The following is a 21,062-nucleotide window of genomic DNA, read 5'->3' as shown; positions in this document are numbered from 1 at the left end:
TACCTGATGTTCACTCACTGCTGTCAATCTTTATGTGACACTAAACAAACCTTCTCGGTGGTTTGTTGTAACACTTTGTGTTCCCTCTGCAGGCTCTTTGTTTGTGTGCTCCTTTCCCTTATTGGTGACAATCCTTTCAAATTAAGACGCTGGAAAGTGTGTACCTATTATTACAACATTGTCTCCTTGTTTGGGATGCATGTTCAAAACACATCGCAGGTAGCCACAGACTCTATTTGGTCAACAAGTTCCCAAGCTGTGCAAGATATTTTTAAACGCTATGGAGGTTTATGATTGTTTAGCAAAACTAAGTGTTAACAATTGTTCAAATACAGTATAACGGCTTCTGGGAAACCAAAGCTGATGTAAGAAATGTCTCACATTACTTCCGGTGTCTGACAGTAAGCCACACCCACAATTGTTTCAAAAGAATAAGGTAGATAAAGTTTTGAAGTAACTGTTTTCAAACCCTACAAAACACCAACCTGATAAATAAAGAGGATTTCAAAAGAAACGCCAAGCTAATTGATTATTTTTCTCATACCGTAACACAAAAACACACACAAACTCTATTATAGGTGATGGGAATTAAAATACACCGTACACAGCATTAGCCTGTGTCCGTCTCTCCTGTCTACCAACTCTGCCGTTCTTCTCGCGTCGTCTCCTCAGCACCACAGCTGAGTGCCCCCCCCCTCCTCCCGCGCTCCCCTTTTCTTTCCTCACTGACTCCCTCTCTCTGTCTCCCCTCACATTCTGTTCTCTTCCTCATTTTTCGGGGAGAGCTGCTATCTCTGGCAGTTTGCCGCATGGTCGCTAAAAACTCATCTGCTTTCCGGACTCTTCAACACGGCCGCACGGACACATGCCACACGGATGGAACGGCATTCGCCGGACCGCAAAGCAGCGGGTCACTGGAGATCGAGGCGTCATTCCTGCAGCAAGGGATTTCTCACTCCAATGTAACTGAGAGCAAGAGGAGCGATAAGTGCGCATCCTCGGCACGCGAAGATTGAACCACTTGGCTGTATGACGGAGTCCAGATTTTAGCAACACGTCCGCGCAGGAAAACCAACTCCTCTGAGACTCCATTGTGGCGGTCTAATAATGGCTATCAGGGAGATGTTGTAGAAGAGTTTGGCACTCCGAAGAGCATCCGAACTTTTCTTAATTTGTATTTATAGGACTATATACTATTTCCTTGTTTGGGTCCTCGCACGGGACTTCAATGCCGGTTCCTGAGTAGGCACAGCCCAATTCACCCCCCTCATGGAACGCTCAGCATCTTTGGATATAGAAGCGCTCAAGGTAAGCTCAGTCGACGAGTATGCGCTCACTTCGGGGACAGAGCGCTTCGTTGCTCGGTAAATGGATGTATGGGTGGCCAGTTCGATGACAACAGTTTCTTTTTCATTTCTTTTATTTCTTTCCATTTTTTTTTAACTTGACCTGCACCTGCAAGTGGGCAATCAGGTCACCGGGATGATGACATGTTACATATTCTGATTATGTGTTTTATATACCCATACTATATATATATTAGAGGTGTGTGCTGGTGTGGTTCTCCAAACACGCTCATCATGCTCTGGTTTGGGCATAAATGGATTGCAGTCGTGGTATGTCAATTCAGTGCGTGGGGCGAATTTCAATAATGCTTGTCTTGCACAGAGCTGCTGTGTGGTTCGGTGGGATGCTTGAAGAACCGGCCGGAAAGGTCGGATGGGGCTAATTCTCAGAGGGTTTGTGTAAGAATTTAAGGGGAGTGAAGGGTGGGGGGGCCACCCAATTGCTGTTTTTGTCTCTCTTCCCGCACTCTCGTGTAGTGATGCTTCATACCACCAGTTCCTGATCATTATCAAGTGCAGTGCACAAAACCCATTTGAAAGATATCACTTGTTGGTGGAGTAGGTGTGATGTTGTTTGTACTTTTGACCAGAAAGGCTCCATACAGTATTTTTATACACTCTTTGAACATTATGGGAATAACGTTGGCCACACCTGCACAGTACACAATCTATTAAGATCTAATACAAAAGCTGTATCAAAATGTATCCAAAAATAATAATAGTCAGAGGCAGGGTCCATTAATTTCCATTTATAGTGTTTAATATTGTGGTTGCTGCTATGTTGAACTGTGCCATATCATATTTAGAGCTTTTCCCAACATTTTTATTTGCCTGTTTGGCTAGGTCGGCAAAACAAAACAATTTCTAAGTCTGATCCGGTGGAATTCCACACCGACATATCTCTCTGAAGTTTGCCTGTTTCCCTGTTTGTGTGGGTTTTCTCCGGATACTCGGCCCGCATCTCCCATTCCAAAAAAACCCAAAACAAAAACAATGTTTTTTGTTTTGTTGGTTGTTATATGTGCCTCTCAATTGGCACTCGTGAATCCACCCCAGTCCTCGTTTAAAATCAGCTGGGATCGACTCCATCTCTGATCACAGGTGACCCTGATGAGGGTATGCGCTATAAAATAAAACTATCGATCAAAACTACCATTGTAAAGGCTTGAATTTAACACACAGCTCTTGTTTTGGATGTCATTCGATTATTGATGTGTAGGTAAAGTGACAATACTGTCTTGTGTGTACTGCACAGTATCTATTTGTGAGTATGTGTGTGGGGGTAAATATTAATCCATGCTAAAGTAAAAATATTTTCTAACTGAATAAAGGACAAATTAGCAAAATTGTCTTTATAACATTCTTTGTCACGCATGCATTTACATAAGGAGCTATGAAATTTTAGGAATATAATACTACTAATAATAATATAATATAATTTATTTTTGTATTTTTTCTTATCTTATTTGATGTTGTTTTTAACATTGTATTCGTGATTTTAACTGATTGTTGTAAGGTGTTCTTGAGTTTCTAGAGAGGCGCCCAAAAATAAAATTTATTATTATTATTAATTAATTTCCAGCAGTAACAAGTTTACATTTTCCAGCTGTGAGAAATAATGTACAGCATATTAACTCATGGGTTTGGGACTTTGTTCTGATTTTACAGTGACACATTTCATGTGGGACTGCAACGCAGATGATATTGGTGGGAGGAAATGTTCCTTTTCATTATGCGGCTTGCTGTTACTTGTAACTAACGATTGAATAAATCAGCAAATCGAATCGATGCCATTCGCCTGGCGTTTGACATCTCGAGCAGGTTTTTATTTGATCATGTTTATGGGAAGAAATTGACTTTTCTTTGGCGTGCTGGTTGCACACACATGAGATGAAAATTGACACTCGTATTAAAAAAAAAACAAGAAAAGAAAGAAACCCAAGAAACTATTCTATTCATTCCTTACAATATTGATTGTCTTTCTTTCTCTCGATGCCATAATTGGCACTTGCGTTTGACATTTTAAATTGACATATTAAGTCTAAAAAATATTTTTTTTCAAAATTTATTGCAGCATAGACTATTGTTACTTTATGATTGCAGTGCAAGAGCTATCAATTTTACATGTTAGTACAGAAACGTGTCAAGTCGAATAGGTAGCATTGACAATGAATTTTCCTTTAAAACATTTCAACACAGTCATGTCAAATACATTGTTTTTTCTGTGTTTGTGTGTGTGTGTGTGTGTCTGTATTCCACAAATGCAATCAGAGGATATGAACAAGGACAATTCAGGGGGCATTGGGATAACGCCACTTTAGATCCAATATACAACATTAAGGACGTTTTGTGTGTGCGTGTGATTGTGATTAAAGTGTCTCTACTGGTAAATCACTTCAGGTTTCAATATCAGTTTGGGAAGTTTAGGTGCTATTGATGGCTAGAAATAGCTGGGCTATGAATTCCATGCATTATCAAAGTCAGAATACATTTCTACCAAAATGAAGATTCAGATCAAGTTATATCAGCAAATATAAGTTTAAGTTGGTACTTGAAACCTCAAGTTTAGTCCTTAAAATGTACTTAAATAGATGAAATTTTTCATCTCCTCATTGCTGATTTCACAGAAGGTTGACACATGCAGACTTGATTGCGCAGGCAAACAGATGAAAAAGCGGATCTGTGAAGCGGGAACAACAAGAATTGCATCTTCTAAATGTGCCGAATTTTTCGCACAGTTCATTTCACCCATTGTAGGAGTACTATATGCAAACATTTAACATGGGCAAGGTGATTTATTAACACTGAGACAAATTGTGCCGGCTGATTTTGGCTGATGGAGCATCTGAAGGGCAGGCCCAAGTAGGTTTCAGTAATTCCATTTTGTAACTTCTAAATGATAAATGAATAAGGGCAAACGTGCAGCCAGTCACAAGAAGACGTCATGCCATGTTACGTACGACAAGCCTCCTTTGAACTCTGCATTTCCTTGCATACGGGTCACTAAGTACACTGCGACAATTGGTGTTGCCATACTTGACTTTCCCAGAGCTCTTTTCCAGGTGTTGCATAATCATAATATCTGTGTTTGTGAAAACAAAAGCATTTCAAGAAAGGTGTGATTAACAGCCAATTGCTTGCTGTACCTGGAGCGCCAGAAGGAAAAGATCAGCAACAGCAGTGACATGAAAAAAAATCCTCACGCACAGCAGGCCCCATTCTCCCGCATACTTTTAAGTCTTTTTTTTTTTTACATGCCTGGCTTGCACGCTTTCGATTCGCTCATCCATAATTCTGACACACCCACTGTTCGCAAAAGGCTGATGTGCTTATTAACTCGGCGTGAGTCATTCCTCGTCGCCTTTATTCCCAGATTGTGGAGTTTTCATGAGACGTGAATTCCATGAAGATCTCTTTACAAAATATGTCACTAACACATCCAATTCCATCACTTAAAATTTAATTCCACCCTTGTGTTACTCCCCCAATGTTCCATGATGGAGACTAAAGTTCAAAACTCTCTTTCCACTAATTTCGACACCATTTGCCAACTTCGTATGCAATTTGTGAGAGTGAGTCACACACAAATTAGTTCCCACTGCAGTGATTGTGATCTTATTCAAAGTTTTTATTCTTACGAAATTGTATTGAGATATCTACAAATGTCAGGCCTAAGCACATTGTTTACAAAAAAAATCCACTTTGATACCTGTTATCAAATGTTTTAATTTCTAGTATTAAATATAAAAGTTCAAACTAAATTAAAGTTAAAAAGGATATATATTTTTTTGTCTTTCAAATCAATTTTCAGTTTTAGATAGTACCCTCAGTGGGTGTTGGTCAAAATACTCTTAACTTGCCAAGTCAAGTTTCAGAACATCCAAATGATGGTTAGTTACCCATTAAATTGGCTGTAAAAGGATATTGCCTTTTAAATCACAGCCAGCGAGAATCAACATTCGCATGGTGGCTGTTTATCCAGCAAGGTTTCTCCCCCCAATATTCAGCCACTTGAGGCTCGTTCAGTCATGCGTTTGTAGGCACTGAGCATCCAAAAACGGAGCAATTAGCGGTTCAGTGATTTTTTTTTTCCAAGGGCACTTCTGAATGAGTTGCACAACAATGATGGGGAATAAAGTTCTAAAACCAAAACGAGTATAACCTCAAGTTGAAATGTGTTGTGCAAATAACACTTTGTGCAACGTGAAAGTAGCCCAATTTGTAAAGGGCTGCATTCTACTCACGAGTGAGGTAGACATCCGGTTCTTAACCAAGCTAACGTGTGCTACCTATACCGTTTTGTACATTGCTTTATTGATAATGGACCGTTGCAATTAAAAATGAAAGGTATTTTACTTAGCACATGAATCAGTTAAATGACTGGCATACTAACACAATTTTCACCAAATACACATGTATTATTGTTTGAGGGTAAAGCGTTTGGTGTGTCCTATCCAGGGATTAACAGAACAGAAGAGAACAGATTTCTGTTGTTCCTGTATATTTCAAAGTGAAGGACTTTGCGAAAGCTGTAGAATGATGCACTTTCCAACCAGAGAGCAAATATGATGGCATTGAACTTGGCCCTAGAGGGTGGGGGAGTTGGGGGTCTGTAGGACACTCTAACTAAAAATAGGTTTTTGGGGAACACTGTGCGCACACATTACGAAGCAGTACCTACCGCTCTATCGACTGCACACACACAGTAACGTACTTTTATGCCGATATGTTAAACGTTTGCTGCTGAAGTGTTGAAATTAGTCAGTGCACTGAGTTAGCTTTCAGTCAATACCCAGAGAACATGTGAGAGTACCCTACTCACTTTTCTATTCGAGTGGTCGGCGTTCTGGGTTGGGTGGTCGTTGGGAGGGTGTTGACGGGTAAGTGGATAGGATACAGTTACTAGCTACCCATTAAAAACAAGGTTGTTAGTAATGAATGAATGAACATGACTACAAATGAACCAAATAGGCCTACACCCTCTTTTAGCTGATTGGTATCCAGCTCGCTATCTGTGGGGGGAGGAGCAAATTTATTGATGTGACCCCAGAGAACTCGGGAAGCATTTTAAAACAACCAAAACGGTCCAGAGCGTAGGGAAAGAAAAAAAAAGGTCAAAAAAATTGAGAGGAAATGGAGACAAAGAAGTTGTTGGTGTTTTGGATTTGTCCAATTAGGTATCGCAACACCAAGTCACACACATTATTTGTTTGACAGTAACGATAGAGTCATGGAATGAAGAAAATGTTCCATTTTATATTTTAAATTGTCACTTGTTTCAAATGAATGGTTGTCTTAAAACATAAGCTATTTGACTTATTTTCGGGTGGCACGGTGGTCGACTGGTTAGTAAGTCGGCCTCACACTGCAGAGGTGTCGGGTTCGATTCCGGCTTCGGCCTTCCTGTGTAGAGTTTGCATATTCTTCCTGTGCCTCTGTGGATTTTCCCTGGCGACACCTGTTTCCTCTTACATTCCAAAAACACACATGCCAGGCTAATGGGACAATCTAAATAATCCCGAGGTGTGATTGAGAGCGCAAATGGTTGTTTGTTTCTGTGTGGCTGGCAACCAGTTCAGGGTGTCCCTCGCCTACTGCCCGAAGATGGCTGGGATAGGCTCCAGCATGCCCGTGACCCTTGCGAGGATAAGGGGATTAGAAAATGGTTGACTTCGTTTGGAAGTGTTGATAAGGAAGGGGGCATTATGTGCCACGTTACGCACGAAGCAGGAAAAGGGAACTGCTTCGTAAATAGCAGACACCGACAAGGACTTTTTAAAAGCAATAATATTTATTACAAACAAAAATCTCACCTAATAAATAACAGAAAACGCTGGTCAAAGAACGATAGCCAGGAAACGAAAAAACACGACAACAGAAAACGCTTGCAAAAAAACGGCAAGGAATGTATGTTAACACAAATACTAGTTCACGCACGATAATATAAAGATTCCCTTGGGACGACGAAAATGTGACTAACCGCGAATGGTATCAAACAATAATTTGTGTAATATGGGCAACAGCAGTGGCACGGCATGTAATACTCCGGCAGTGGGTCGACCGCCGTAGCGCCTGGATATAGCAAGGTGCAATCACTGACAAATAGGCAGCAGGTGTGCAGGCGGCAGAAGTGAACGCGGGCCACCTGCTGCCGAATACGGAACATAACAGTACCCCGCCCTCAACGGACGCCTCCCTGCGGCCCACCCGGTTTGGACGGGTGAGAAGCGTGGAAGTCACGAATTAGGGGCGCGTCTAAGATCCAGGAGCGGGGGACCCATTGCCGATCCTCTGGCCTGTAGCCCTCCCAGTCGACCAGATACTGGAACCCCTTACCCCTGCGCCGAGAGTCCAGGATGGCCCGCACAGTGTACACGGGGTCACGGTCGACGACCCAGAGAGGAGGAGGCGGGGTGGTAGACGGAGCCAAGGGACTGGTCGCCACCGGCTTGATCAGCGAGACTTGGAACACGGGGTGAACCTTCATTGATGCCGGCAACCGGAGCTTGACTTTGACGGGGCTGATGACGGAGTCCACCAAAAACGGTTCGGTGAACCGCGGCCCCAACTTGGCAGACGTGCCGGCCAAGCGCAGGTCCCTCGTAGCCAGCCACACCTTTTGCCCCACCACGTAGGTCGGCGCCGGACGTCGCCGACGGTCTGCGATCTGCTGGTTTCTGGATGCGGTGCGGGACAATGCGGCCCTAGCCTTCATCCACACGCGATGAGCCCGTTTGAGGTGGAACTGCACCGACGGAAACTGCACCTGACCCTCCTGGGACGGGAACAGCGGTGGTTGGTACCCGTAGGCCGTCATGAAAGGGGAGCATACTCCACCCAAGGTAAGTGGTCAGCCCAGGACGTAGGACGGTGGAGACACACACAACAGAGGGCCGCCCCCAGATCCTGGTTAGTGCAGTCCGCCTGCCCATTGGACTGTTGGTGGTATCCCGACGTCAAACTTGCCATGGCCCCCAGGGACCGACAGAACCGCTTCCACACTCGGGACACGAACTGGGGCCCCCGGTCGGATACAATATCCTTAGGAATGCCATGGAAGTGGAAGACATGCCTGACGAGGAGGTCGGCGGTCTCCAACGCCGATGGCAATTTGGACAGAGGAATGAAGTGGGCCGATTTAAGGAACGGTCCACAATGGTGAGAATGACGTACCGCCCACGGGATGGAGGAAGACCCGTGACAAAGTCCAGGGAGATGTGGGACCAAGGTCGAGGAGGAATGGGTAGTGGTTGGAGCAATCCAGCCGGAAGCCGATGCGAGGCCTTGCCGCAGGCGCAGGTGGAGCAGACGTTGATGAACTCCATGACATCCTTCCATTGCTCCGGCCACCAGAACCGCTGGGAGATGAGGTGCAAATTTCGGTTCACCCCGGGATGGCAAGCCACCTTGGACGCGTGCCCCCACTGCAACACCTCCGAGCGCAGTGGTGGAGGCACAAACAGCTTCCTTGCGGGACAATCAGCCGGGACTTGGACCCCATCTTGGACCTCCTGAACCCTCCGCTCAATCACCCACCTCAATGCCCCCAGGATGCGATGGTCCGGAAGGATGGTTCCTGTTGTGGGGTCCCTTTCCGCAGGATCGTGGAGGTGGGAGAGGGCGTCAGGCTTGGTGTTCTTGCATCCGGGACAATAGGTGAGGGTGAAGTTAAATCGTGTCAACAGAAGCCCCCACCAGGCCTATCGCAAATTTAGTCTTTTCGCGGACCGAATGTATTCCAGGTTAATATGGTCTGTGAAAACAGTGAAGGGCTCTTTAGTCCCCTCAAGCCAGTGTCTCCACTCCTATAGTGCCGGCATCACAGCTAGTACTTTGCGGTTTCCCACGTCGTAATTCGCCTCGGCGGCACTGAGACGACGAGAGAAAAAGGCGCAGGCGTGCAGCTTCTGGTCAACCGGAGAACGTTGAGACAAAACTGCCCCCACTCCTGAATCCGAGGCATCCACCTCGACTACAAAAGGGTGATCCGGATCAGAATGCTGCAGTACCGGTGGGTTAGTGAAGGCTTTTTTCAAGTTCGTGAACGCTGTGTTTGCGTCCGAGTCCCATGTAAACGGTAGCTTAACGGAAGTCAACCGGGTTAACGGTAGAGCCTGTTGGCTATAATTACGAATGAATCGTCTGTAGAAGTTGGCAAACCCCAAGAAGCGTTGCAGTTCCTTGTGGCTGGTGGGTGTAGGCCACTCCACCACCGCCTTGGTCTTTACGGGGTCGGCTCTCAGTTTACCCTGCTCGATGATATATCCCAGGAACGAGATGGCTTGTACGTGAAACTCACACTTCTCTGCCTTGACGAAGAGCCTGTTCTCTAATAACCATTGTAAAACGAGCCTGACGTGCTGTTTGTGCTCCTGTAATGACCGGGAGAAAATTAAAATATCATCGAGATGGACATAACAAAAAACGTTCAGCATGTCCCTCAATATGTCGTTAACCAGACTCTGGAACACAGTGGGGGCATTAGTCAGACCGAAAGGCATGACTAAGTATTCGAAATTGCCTAATGGGGTCTTAAAAGCAATCTTCCATTCATCCCCTTCTCGCACGCGAACCATGGTTGGATGGTACGCACTACGCAAGTCTAATTTTGAAAAAATGGTGGCCGATTGTAATGGAGCGAAAGCGGAATGTAACATCGGCAGGGGGTATTTATTTTTGATCCTAATGTCATTGAGCCCCCGATAATTCACACACGGCCGTAATGACTTATCCTTCTTCTAACCGAAGAAGAACCCGACACCTAATGGTGATCGTGATGGTCTGATGAGACCTGCAGTGAGCAAGCTATTAATGTAGTCCCTTAATGCCTCTTGTTCAGCTCGAGTCACTTGATATAAACGAGAGCTCGGCAGTGAGGCGTCCACCTGCAGGTCTATGGCACCTGCAGACCCCTCCGTGCTCCTGGCTTCTCTCTCTCAGGCGGTTGTCCAAGAAGAGCAGAGAGAGATCAATCAACTCCTCCAGGATGGTACTGTTGTCGCGGGTGGCCAGTTCATCTTTCAGCGTCGTGTTAACCCCGCGACGAAACAAGCCACACAGCGCCCGGTCGCCATAGCCACTCTGGGCAGCCAAGATGCGAAACTCGATCCAGTAGTCCGCCACGGATTGTCTTCCTTGGCGGAGCTCCAGGAGTCGACCCTCAGCCTCTCTTCCTCGCACAGGATGGTGGAACACCCGACGAAACGCTGCCACAAAGTCGGGGAAGAAAGACCAAAGGTTCGGTTTTGCTTCGCGCACTGCAATTGCCCATGACGCCGTCCGATCAGTCAATAAGCTCATGACGTAGACAACCTTCGCGTCATCACTGACATAATTGGAAGGCTGCTGGTCAAAAACGAGCGAACACTGGTGGAGGAAGTGCCCGCACTGACCATGCTCGCCTCCATAGCGTGGAGGATATGGAAGCCTCAGTTCCCTACAAAAGGTAGGAGACGGGACGGGTACCTCCGGGGTAATGCGTTGGACCTCCGGGGTATGTGCTCTCCGCCCTTCAAAATAATTTACGCGAGGTTCGTAATCCTCGTAAGCCTGTGAGCCAACATGGAGACCGCGCCGTGGAGCTCGGATATGGTTTGGCTCTGCTGACTCCTAAGTTGCTCTTGACGGGACAGAGCCGACAAAACCTTATCGATGTCCGCGGGATCATGGTGGCCGGAGTATTCTGTCACGTTACGCACGAAGCAGGAAAAGGGAACTGCTTCGTACGTAACGGGGAAAACGAAAACAAGCGGGTCCCTGAAATAGCAGACACCGACAAGGACTTTGTAAAAACAATAATATTTATTACAAACAAAAATCCCGCCTAATAAACAACAGAAAACGCTGGTTAAAAAATGATAGCCAGGAAATGAAAAAACGCGACAACAGAAAACGCTGGTAAAAAACGAGAACCAGGAAATAAGAAAACACGACTACAGAAAACACTTGCAAAAAACGGCCACCAACGTATGTTAACACAAATACTAGTTCACGCACGATAATATAAAGATTCCCTTGGGACGACGAAAATGTGACTAACCGCGAATGGTATCGAACAATAATTTGTGTAATATGGGCAACAGCAGTGGCACGGCATGTAATACTCTGGCAATAGGTCGACCGCCGGAGCAGGTGCAATCACTGACAAATAGGCAGCAGGTGTGCAGGCGGCAGAAGTGAACGCGTGCCACCTGCTGCCGAATACGGAACATGACATTATGAAGCACCACATTAGTCAGACAATTGCGCATTTAGACTGCTACAATAGCTTACCCAAAGCACTGTGATTCATTTAAATTTGGAAAAGAAAAAGATTAAAATATGAGTTTGATGCTAAACTAGGAAAATAAATGGCGCCGTGAATATTGAAATCAGAGGTGTGGGTTCAGTCTCTCTTTGGGGTGCAGGTGCAAATTTGTACTGAAAGAAAAAGCTTGTGGAGGCCACTAACCTACATGCCATCTGTTACCGTTATTAATATCACATCCAATACACATTGAAGGTCAAAGCAAAGGGTAATGAGCTGTGGTGCGATAAGGGCAAATGCAATTACTTTTTTTTTACGTACCCATAGTATCGGTCCATAGTTTCACAAAACCAGGAGGTGCCCAACCTTTTTTGATCCAAGATCTCCTTTTCAAGCCAACCACCCTTCCGCGATCGATCGTTACCGCACGTGCACGCATATAGACACACACACGCATGCACGCGCGCGCCCATGTACACACACATGCCATGATGAGCAACAGCCATAACGCCCCTAAACATTAACAAAGAAAAAAAAGTCAATTTTGTGAGTTTGTGAAAAGGAAAACACAGCCGACCTGATGCGGAGGCTTGCGCTGCACTTTTGCAGCAGTTAAATGTATGAGCATCACATCGTAGTTCACTTGTACCGTTTTAAAATGTTTCTCCTGGTGTTCCATATTCCCATTCTTTGCCAGTGCCATCGGTGAATAGCAGATGAAACAAACTGAATGAGAATAACAAAAACAAAAAAAGCAATATTGCAACAGCTCTAATCGCAAACTGCAATTGCAGATTGCTGACTGCTAACAACTTCCAGTTATGGAGGTCACTCATCACCGTAGAGAAAAGGTGACTTGCTTTGTTTTATTTGTGTGCTTTTTTAAAATATTCTAGGTCCCAAAAAGTGTGTCTGGTGAATGATATTCAGATCTGCGTAATTGTAGCTGTTGCAATAACACACCATGTTTAAAAACTCGAAAACTCCATCTGGCCATGATGTAACGCTGCTGTTGATCATGTTGATGTCTTTTGTCATTGACGGGTGCGGCAGCAATTGTCATCATTTCCCAAACCCAGTGAAATGGATTATGGACAAGCTCCAGGTGATTTCATTGATGCATGTGGCAAAGTAGGTCTCCCTCATATCACATGCAGTGATTAAGCCTTGATACGACAATGCATGCGTCACTGCATGACTCTGATATAATGGCAGTGCAATCCAGCATTCACATACTGCATAAATCACCCCAATTTCAATCATTAACACTTCAACGCTCTGTGAGTAGCTTATATGGAACGCCTGCCGACAGATTGTTTATTTGATGTTTCAGTGCCAACAGCTATAGAGCAATTGATGTGGCCAGAATTATGCTAATAAGATTGATTCCATCTCAATTATCACATTTGAAGGATTATAAAAACCCAGTGTAATATGTGTACACTATCATAACAAGATGTAGGTGTCCCAATACTTTTATCTATATTTCACATGTTAAAATTCTGAGCAATTTAAGTGCTTATCGTATTTTATTCTCTAACTTTCTTCTCAATTGTCAGCTTCAGCAGGTGGTCCCCTTTATTACCTGAATACAATTATCCCCCTGCTACTGTTTAATTTGTCATTCCAATGTAACGAGGGAGCTGCCATACAGTCTGATTGTAGACATGACATTGGAACAGTAAATCTTCATTTGTCAAAGACTGCCACCCTATCCTTCACCAAAGGATAGGGTGGATACGATAATAGATATTGAAGAGAGCAACTGTAACAATGTTCATACTGAATGCTCAGTAAAGTAGCGCATCAGGGTTGTACAGCAGTTCTTCCCTTTCAGGCAGAATTTGCCAAAGCGGGATATGGCATGTCTTAAGTGTGCATTCACATGGCCGATGTTGGTTGCCTCATCAACATGGTAACCACAGGAGGCCAGTCCCAATTTCTTTGCATGTATGTTCCCAAACTCTGATCGAAAGCCATCAAAATCCCAAGTCAACATCCCGCGTCGGTACTTACACAGAAGACATCGAGCTGGGTAAAAGTCAGGAAAATGACAGCATCGATAAGATAAGATATCCTTTATTTGTCCCACATGCATGGAGAAATTTACAGCCCCCAGCAGCAAGAATGTAGGTTAGAAAGAAGACAGAAGAAAAAAAAAACAAACACCGTTCAATTAAGTGCAATATAAACACAAAATTGATAAATCGCAGTCCTATTTACAATTGTCTTTCACATCATTTAATTATTATTATTATTATTGTTGTTATTTTTAATGGCCAGTGTGAAAGAGGCTAATTAAAAAGTCGTGCAGTTGTAGAGGAAAAAAGTGCACTGTTCATTTCATGATTCAGTGTTCTCCTATTTACTTTAGCTACACTAATTCATTACGGGGCTCAATTTTATTTTTGGTAATTACATTGACTTTACTATATGCAATTTAGTCCTGTTGATTAGAAATGAGGCCAGTCTAGTCGAGATGATTATTGTGTCAATGCTACTTTCATTTAATTAGCATTATTTAATGGGCTCCTTCAGTTGAGGATCAAACCACTAAATGAAGGCAGCAACTCACAAGATGACTTGCATGTCCTTCTAAAAACAAATACACACATTTTTACCATACAATCAGGAACCAATATTGACTATGTAGTAGTAGATCAATGAAAACCATGCAATTGCTCTAGCCAAAAATGAAAATGTGTTTAAAATGAATAAAACCTTTCCCAGAAATGGGAAATGAGTAATAAAACAACTAAATACACAAAGGGCTCTATTTTCGTAGACATCGCAGCTGAAACTTGAGTGTAAAACTGAGCACATCTTGATCTTTGTGCTTGCTGCACCTGTTTGGGGATTTAATTAATCTCTGTAAATGTGTACACATATATAGCAGATTCATGCTTGCACTGCAATCCAATGCAGTTTCAGGTCTGGCATGGAGACACAAAAACTGCTTTGCTATGCATTTATCATCTTGTCCAAAGTGATTGTTGAAATATACATGTAGAATACTAACTATGTTTTCGTACATTCATTAATATCTTAAGTGGTAGTTTTAGTAAGATTATAGTAGTGGGGGTTTGTGTGTGTGTGTGTGTGTGTTTGGGGGATTTAGTAGGTCCGTGGTCACCAGCCCTTTTTCTGCCAAGTTCATTGTTCAACACATTTGCAACACTACAGAACATAAAAAATACATGAATAGAAATATCTCTGAAACCTGGTACCGAGTGGTCTGCAGACCAGTACCGGACCGCGGACCAGCGGTTGCAGACCGATGTAGTAGAGGGATTTTGCCCTAATAGAGCTTTATGCCTGGCTATGCCCCTGGTATACATTATTTATGTGTAAGTATAATTTTACTTCTAATACATCACTTAATTTGTCTAAAAAATAAACAATGACCCTTCTACAATATAAATAATATATATAAACAATTGAAATAAACAGAAACATTTTGGGACCAGTCGTTCAGTATATCCTCTTTATCTCGCTGTACACGAGTGCTTCCCCCACAGGTACACCATATGTGTGACCAGAATGGCACAGCATGTTTACATGAAGCCACCGACAGCGTATTGCATCTCCATGCATCTAACCGCCTGCCATTTGCTCTCCTGACAAGTCACTTATCGCTTCTCCAGCTTTGACAGCGCTAAACTCATGCCTGCCACTTATATAGGCCAGGCTGGGCCGCATGTGTACTGCCTGTGTATGTCACACTCACGTCACTCATTCATATACACACACACACACGCACGCACGCCACGCACATACAAATGTGTGTGAAAAATATTTTGTCTGGGAATTTTTTTCTCACTCAAGGACAAAGCAAAGGGCTGATCACCAACTGAATGAGCCACAGTGTGTCAAGAGGAGGAAGAAGAGCAATCATAGAAGTATGGCAAGCTAGGTGGCATGACTGGTTTTTAAGTCATACGATTGCATCTTCAAAGATCTCAAATAAGATAATAAAAGCTAAGACTCTAGTTTTGTGAGACAAAAAACATTACAGTATCTGTGACTGGCTTACAATGCATTATTCTCTATGTTAGTGGATGTTTTTTTCGAGTTGGACCTTACAGTACTAGCCCCAGTTTGGATACTCAACACTCTAAATTTGGTGCTCGTTTTTTTTCTTTCTTTTTTTTTTTTAATTCAAAGAACAACTCAAAGCTTTGTCTCCTCGTCCCAGATATCTAGCAGGCAAGGGGGATAGCAGGGAAGTAATCAGCCAACACATTTTTAACCTCCCAGTGTATTTGCAAAACCCAAAATCTGTGCTTCCTAATCCATTTTGCTGCTTAACTGTTTTATCTTTCTTTGGTGCAAATCAGGATAAGAATAAATTGGATCCGTTTTTTAAAAAAAAATTATTGGGCATTTGGATGCACACAATATGGGGTGTCATCTTAATTTGTCAGGTTTGTTTCAGCTCGTTCACTATATACTTGTTTAGCAGTACCACATACAAACCAGAGTATATAAAAATTGGAACATAATCACAAACATTACCTTCGACGCATGTCTAAATAAGTGTTCTAAAAGTACCTTGAAGGTATTTTCTGCTTGGTTAACATTGAAGAAAATATTTGTCTGGCAGCAGGGATTTATCTGGTGCTACTTCAAATTGTTCAGACTTGACAGATAACTTAAATGCTTGGTTTTGATAGAGTTGATGATCAATCTATTGAGTGATGACATTTATATTGAGGTGCCTTGCAACTGTGTTTAAATTTATTTTAACAATGAAACGTTACATAGTGATGTGTGCAGATAAAGCCCCATTGGTTCAAATGCAGTTAACCTTAACATTATTCCGCTCCCTACAATTTGAAACCATTTTCCTTATTTAACGGTCAATGCTTCGGTCAAGCATACACATTTAGAATGCAACCTCTTTTGTAACCACACAGCCTTGAAAAAGTGTAATGGAAAAGCGACCACACAGGACCGAACCACCCTATTTTAGGAGTTGTACTGGTCTGATGGAAAGGGGGCTTTAGGAGCAACAGTGGGCTATACTTGTTGCATAGCCTTAAATTGAGACTAATGGTATAATAGGTTTGTAAAGGCAAGGACGAAGAATGACAGAGTCAGAAGAAATACAGTTCGACTAATGTTCTGATGCTAATAGATATAGATCGATCGATAGATACTTTATTGATTCCGTTCAAGAAATAATGCTATTGCAGCAGCTCACACAGAGAGCAACGTGCATGCATTCATCATTTACATTAAGAAAAAAAAGAACAATGTCTATATTCAAAAAGGAACGACAATGGTCGCAGAGAGCAGCCTAATAAAAATGGAGTGCACTTGTGTTAATGATTTGTCGTTGTGAAACTGACTTAAATGTGCTGTCTTGACCGGTTTAAGAAAGAAAGTAAGGGGGATGGATGGTTTGAGGAGAGAAAGCAGTCAAGTGTTTGCTCATTTAATGATATTAATAGCACTAATAATACCTTCAAAAAGCCCTAAAAGGGGAGAAGAGAGCCCATGGTACAAAATAAAGTACAAGAGCTACAATTCGAAATTTCAATAGATTCTCAATCTACGACGGCACGAGCCTGCATAAAAAGAACAAATTAAACCTAAACTCTTCCGATTTAACAAAAATAAACACGGTTCAGTTCAGTGAGTTTAAAGTATTGACTACACATGTATTTTGCTTTTTCTTTGGTGTTGTTTTTGCTCATTCCAAACAAAGGCCAAAACTAAAGAAAAGGCATTAAGGGTTCAAGAACGACACTGTATTTTTTTTAAGCCACGTTATCCCCCTATCCGAAAAAAAGGGGGAATTCCGAGGGCATTTAATTTAATAAATTAACCTGATACTGCATATAACCCTGCATTTAATGTTTAGTTTGATGGCCTCCACAGTGCCATTAACATAATGTAATTGTCATCCGGGTTGTGATTACAGTGTTTGTTCAATGCAAACACGCTGATTTAAGAAGAAGGTACAGGTGGCTGACAGCTTGAATAAACTCAGCAAAGCAATGGTGGGAACACTCACCATTTAAACTACTGCGGCATCAGGCAATGTAAACACTTGGCAATTTGAGACTAAGGGGATGAAGCAGTGACTGATGGGAGAAGGTCAGGGGTGGCTACCAAACCTGAGAGTGGGAGCTCGGCCCACAATGAGTGAATGAGAACACAAGCCTGCCTTTGGTTGAGATGTATATCCAGAAAAGGTCGATATGCTATCGCATCTCCTCAAACTGAGACAGACTGACATTTTTTTCCCTTTACGAGTTAAGATGGCAGACACACGTGATCATTTATGACCAGAATGTGGCATTGCAAATAGATTTCATTTCCATGAAATTAATATCTAGCATCCCAAATCAATCATACATGTGGAAAAAAATAACTAACATAATGACACAGTACATTTCTAAGTCTAAGCTATGACTAATCATCCATTAAGACACTAAAAATGCTTCGAAATATACCCCTCTAACAAAGACATTCCATACACCTACACAATCTTATTCAAGAGCTGTATCAAAAATTCTGTCAAAAAAAAACAAAAAATGCTCAATTTTTAAGAGTTATTGCTTCAACAATATCAACATGAAAATACATATTGTACAACATAAAAATAAGGGATAACATACTTCACAATGGGGCGGCCTGGTTGTCCAGTGGTTAGCGTGTTTACTTTACAGTGCAGAGGTCGTGGGTTTGTTCCCGGCTCCGGTGTTCCTGTGTGAAGTTTGCATGTTCTCCCCGGGCATGTGTGGGTTTTGTCCGGGTACTTTGGTTTCCTCCCATATTCTAATAACATGCATGGCAGGCTGATTGAACACTCTAAATTGTCCCTAGGTGTGAGTGTGAGCGCAGACGGTTGCTCATCTCTGATTGGCTGCCAACTGGTTCAGGGTGTCCCCCGCCTACTGCCCGAAGACAGCTGGGATAGGCTCCAGCACCCGCCGCGACCCTAGCGAGTCTACCCTAAGTCGAGTCGAGACCCTAAGCTGATCGGAGAATGGATGGATGGGATGGATGGGATTCACAATGATGCCCTACGATGAGCTTGCCACCAGTTCAGCGTATACCAAACCTACAGGCCAAAGTCAGCTGGGCGAGGCTCCAGCACATCCAAGAATCTCATGAGGATAAAGCGGTTCAAATATTAGCTTGATGGATACTTCACGATGAAGAAATAACACACAAAACAAACAAGTACTTCAACTTTAAGTGAAGAGGGGGAAAAGGACAACAACTCCTCCACACACATCTTGCTTCCACGAGGAGAAGACATCGAGTTTTAAGTCTTTTTTTTTTATTTGTATTTTGTACAGAGGTGTGCATTGTCAGTCCGCTGAGTCCATCATTGAGCTTCTGTCAGTATTTAAGACTGACCCAGTCCGTCCGATTCGTCAGCAAGAGCCAAACAACTGCAAACGTCACCTTGAATGTCGGGTACGTCGAGTTAAAACCGACCATGCAAAATGCACCACAGTACAAAATTCTCATTTTGGCTCTCCGGAAAACAAAATAATAAGTGAACAAAGGAAAGTGACGCATTTTATCAATCAATGTCAACGCAGCATCACTTGTCCCTGGCTTTCCAAATCACAGCAAACGCCGTATATATAAAAGGTCCTCTCGCGAGTGACTTCAGTGTAGGTATTGATTGCTTAGGTTGAGTCCTGATGTTTGAGAGTATTCATCTTAAGCTCGAAGCAAATCAACTTTTCATCTCTTTGCCCCTGCACCTTTGCCTCAATGCCACAAAGGACGACAGGCAGCCCATGCTACTTTCATTCCCAAAATGGAAAATACACTGAGAGAAAATAACATATTCTCTTTTCTTTTTGACATGAAAGAGACTTGTTTTGATATGGAACGCATGATGCAGTTTCTTTTTCATGGGGAAAAGTCTCTTGATCTCGCCCTTATACCTGCTGTTGCTTCATTTGTCTCGCCTGTGACTGTGAGAATGATGTCAAAGTTTGCCTTCCACTCAAGGTTTGGTAGTCCTCTTTCAATTGACTGGACTCTTCCAACATTTTCCCTGAAGAAACAGAGGTGAACCTAACGTAGCTATCAATCAATCTATCTACTTACCTACCTTCCTACGAAGAGAGTGAGTAAAACCAATGACAGTTATGAGGCGCCCAGCTTGTGTTTTGAGGCATGCATGGCGAGTTGATGACTCAAAGACAAACATAAATGGCATTATTAATTAGTTGAAGTCGACGTGACTGTCTTTATATAAGCCTCAGTTTCCAAAAAAATGCGAGTTCGCCCGACTCCTAGTAGCTCTCACATGAGCTGATTTTAACTCATTCACTCCCAAAGACGTTTTTAAACGTCTTTTCAGACTTGGTCAAAAATAGGCTGGTACTGAATGAGTTTGCTTTCCCCACAAATGATTATTATTTTTATTATTATTTTTATCTCTTTCGCTCGCCTGACATGTGTCACTTGTTCCGCACTTTCTTGGTTGTACTCCAGTTTTTCATTCCCCCTTTGCCATTTGTAATCTTCCTGCCAAACTCTCCAGGCTGAACTAATCATCATTAACATTCTAAAATTGTCCTAGTGTTCGCGACAAAAAAACAAACAAACAAACAAACTCCTCGAAGGGGTGTACTCATTTAATTACAAAACCAATGGTAACGAAAAGGGTCAGTTTAAATTGAATCCTCCACTCAGTACTGCAATGTAAGGAAAATGGTGATCAACTGGTCCCCTGGCCTGTCGCATACTCCAAGAGGGTTAAGCTACATGCTCATCACCAACTCTTGAAGCTTCATTTTCTGATCTGTATTCTTCAGCCCCTGGCATGACTATTTCCAAGATGGAGGCAGGGGAGATGGGTGTGACCAAAGTGCTCATTTCCAGTGAGCATTCTCATGGCGTTATTGAATGATTTCTCTTAAACAAATTAATAAAATGGAAAAATGGAGGCTAATATAATTTTCCTGAAAAAAGAAAAAGTTTTATTCAATAACAAAGGTGCTGAAAGTACCTTTTTTTAAGCACATGTTGCATCAAGATCGACAATAATATAAGTTGCAATCTCGCAGGTTTGAAGGTATACCTGCTATTAATTGATCAATCAGCAGTTCCAGCGAGAGAAAGGACCTGCTGTTTAAAAATGCAACTTTGTTCTTGTTGCCATGACTACATCAACTTGCATCAACCCATCCATCCATTTTTCAAACTTTCCTGGATGGCATCACAAGGAGACTATCCCAGCTGAGGTTGGTGAAAAGGCTGACTGTACCTTTAAATCATAGAGCTTATAGTGACAAACATTCACTTCAGAGTCACACTTTTATGTGTGGAATTCATGTGTAGGAATGGGGACCTTATCTACAAAGCACAAAAGGCAGGTGCACAAACTACTACAGTTTTATCCATGTATTTGTACCTTCGGTCATGTAAATTACATTGCATTCATAATCTTGTGTATATAAATAAAGACTCCTTGCCTTGCAAAAACTGCC

General features: G+C 42.7%; 1 protein-coding gene across 2 annotated transcripts in view; it reads left to right on the top strand.

Moving 5' to 3' along the window:
* The first annotated feature begins 736 nt into the window (after positions 1–736).
* LOC127612769 (zeta-sarcoglycan) overlaps positions 737–21,062 on the top strand; it is a 201,749-nt gene continuing 181,423 nt past the window's right edge. For both annotated transcript variants that reach the window (XM_052083563.1, XM_052083562.1), the window contains exon 1: positions 737–1,308. In XM_052083563.1, the coding sequence (XP_051939523.1) occupies positions 1,270–1,308 (39 nt within the window). In that variant the 5' untranslated portion in view covers positions 737–1,269. The remainder of the gene's footprint in view (positions 1,309–21,062) is intronic.

The sequence above is a fragment of the Hippocampus zosterae genome, chromosome 13 (assembly GCF_025434085.1).
Source record: "Hippocampus zosterae strain Florida chromosome 13, ASM2543408v3, whole genome shotgun sequence".
Classification (NCBI taxonomy): Eukaryota; Metazoa; Chordata; class Actinopteri; order Syngnathiformes; family Syngnathidae; genus Hippocampus; species Hippocampus zosterae.
Note: the sequence above shows the minus strand (reverse complement) of the source record. Positions and strands in the feature narration are given on the sequence as shown.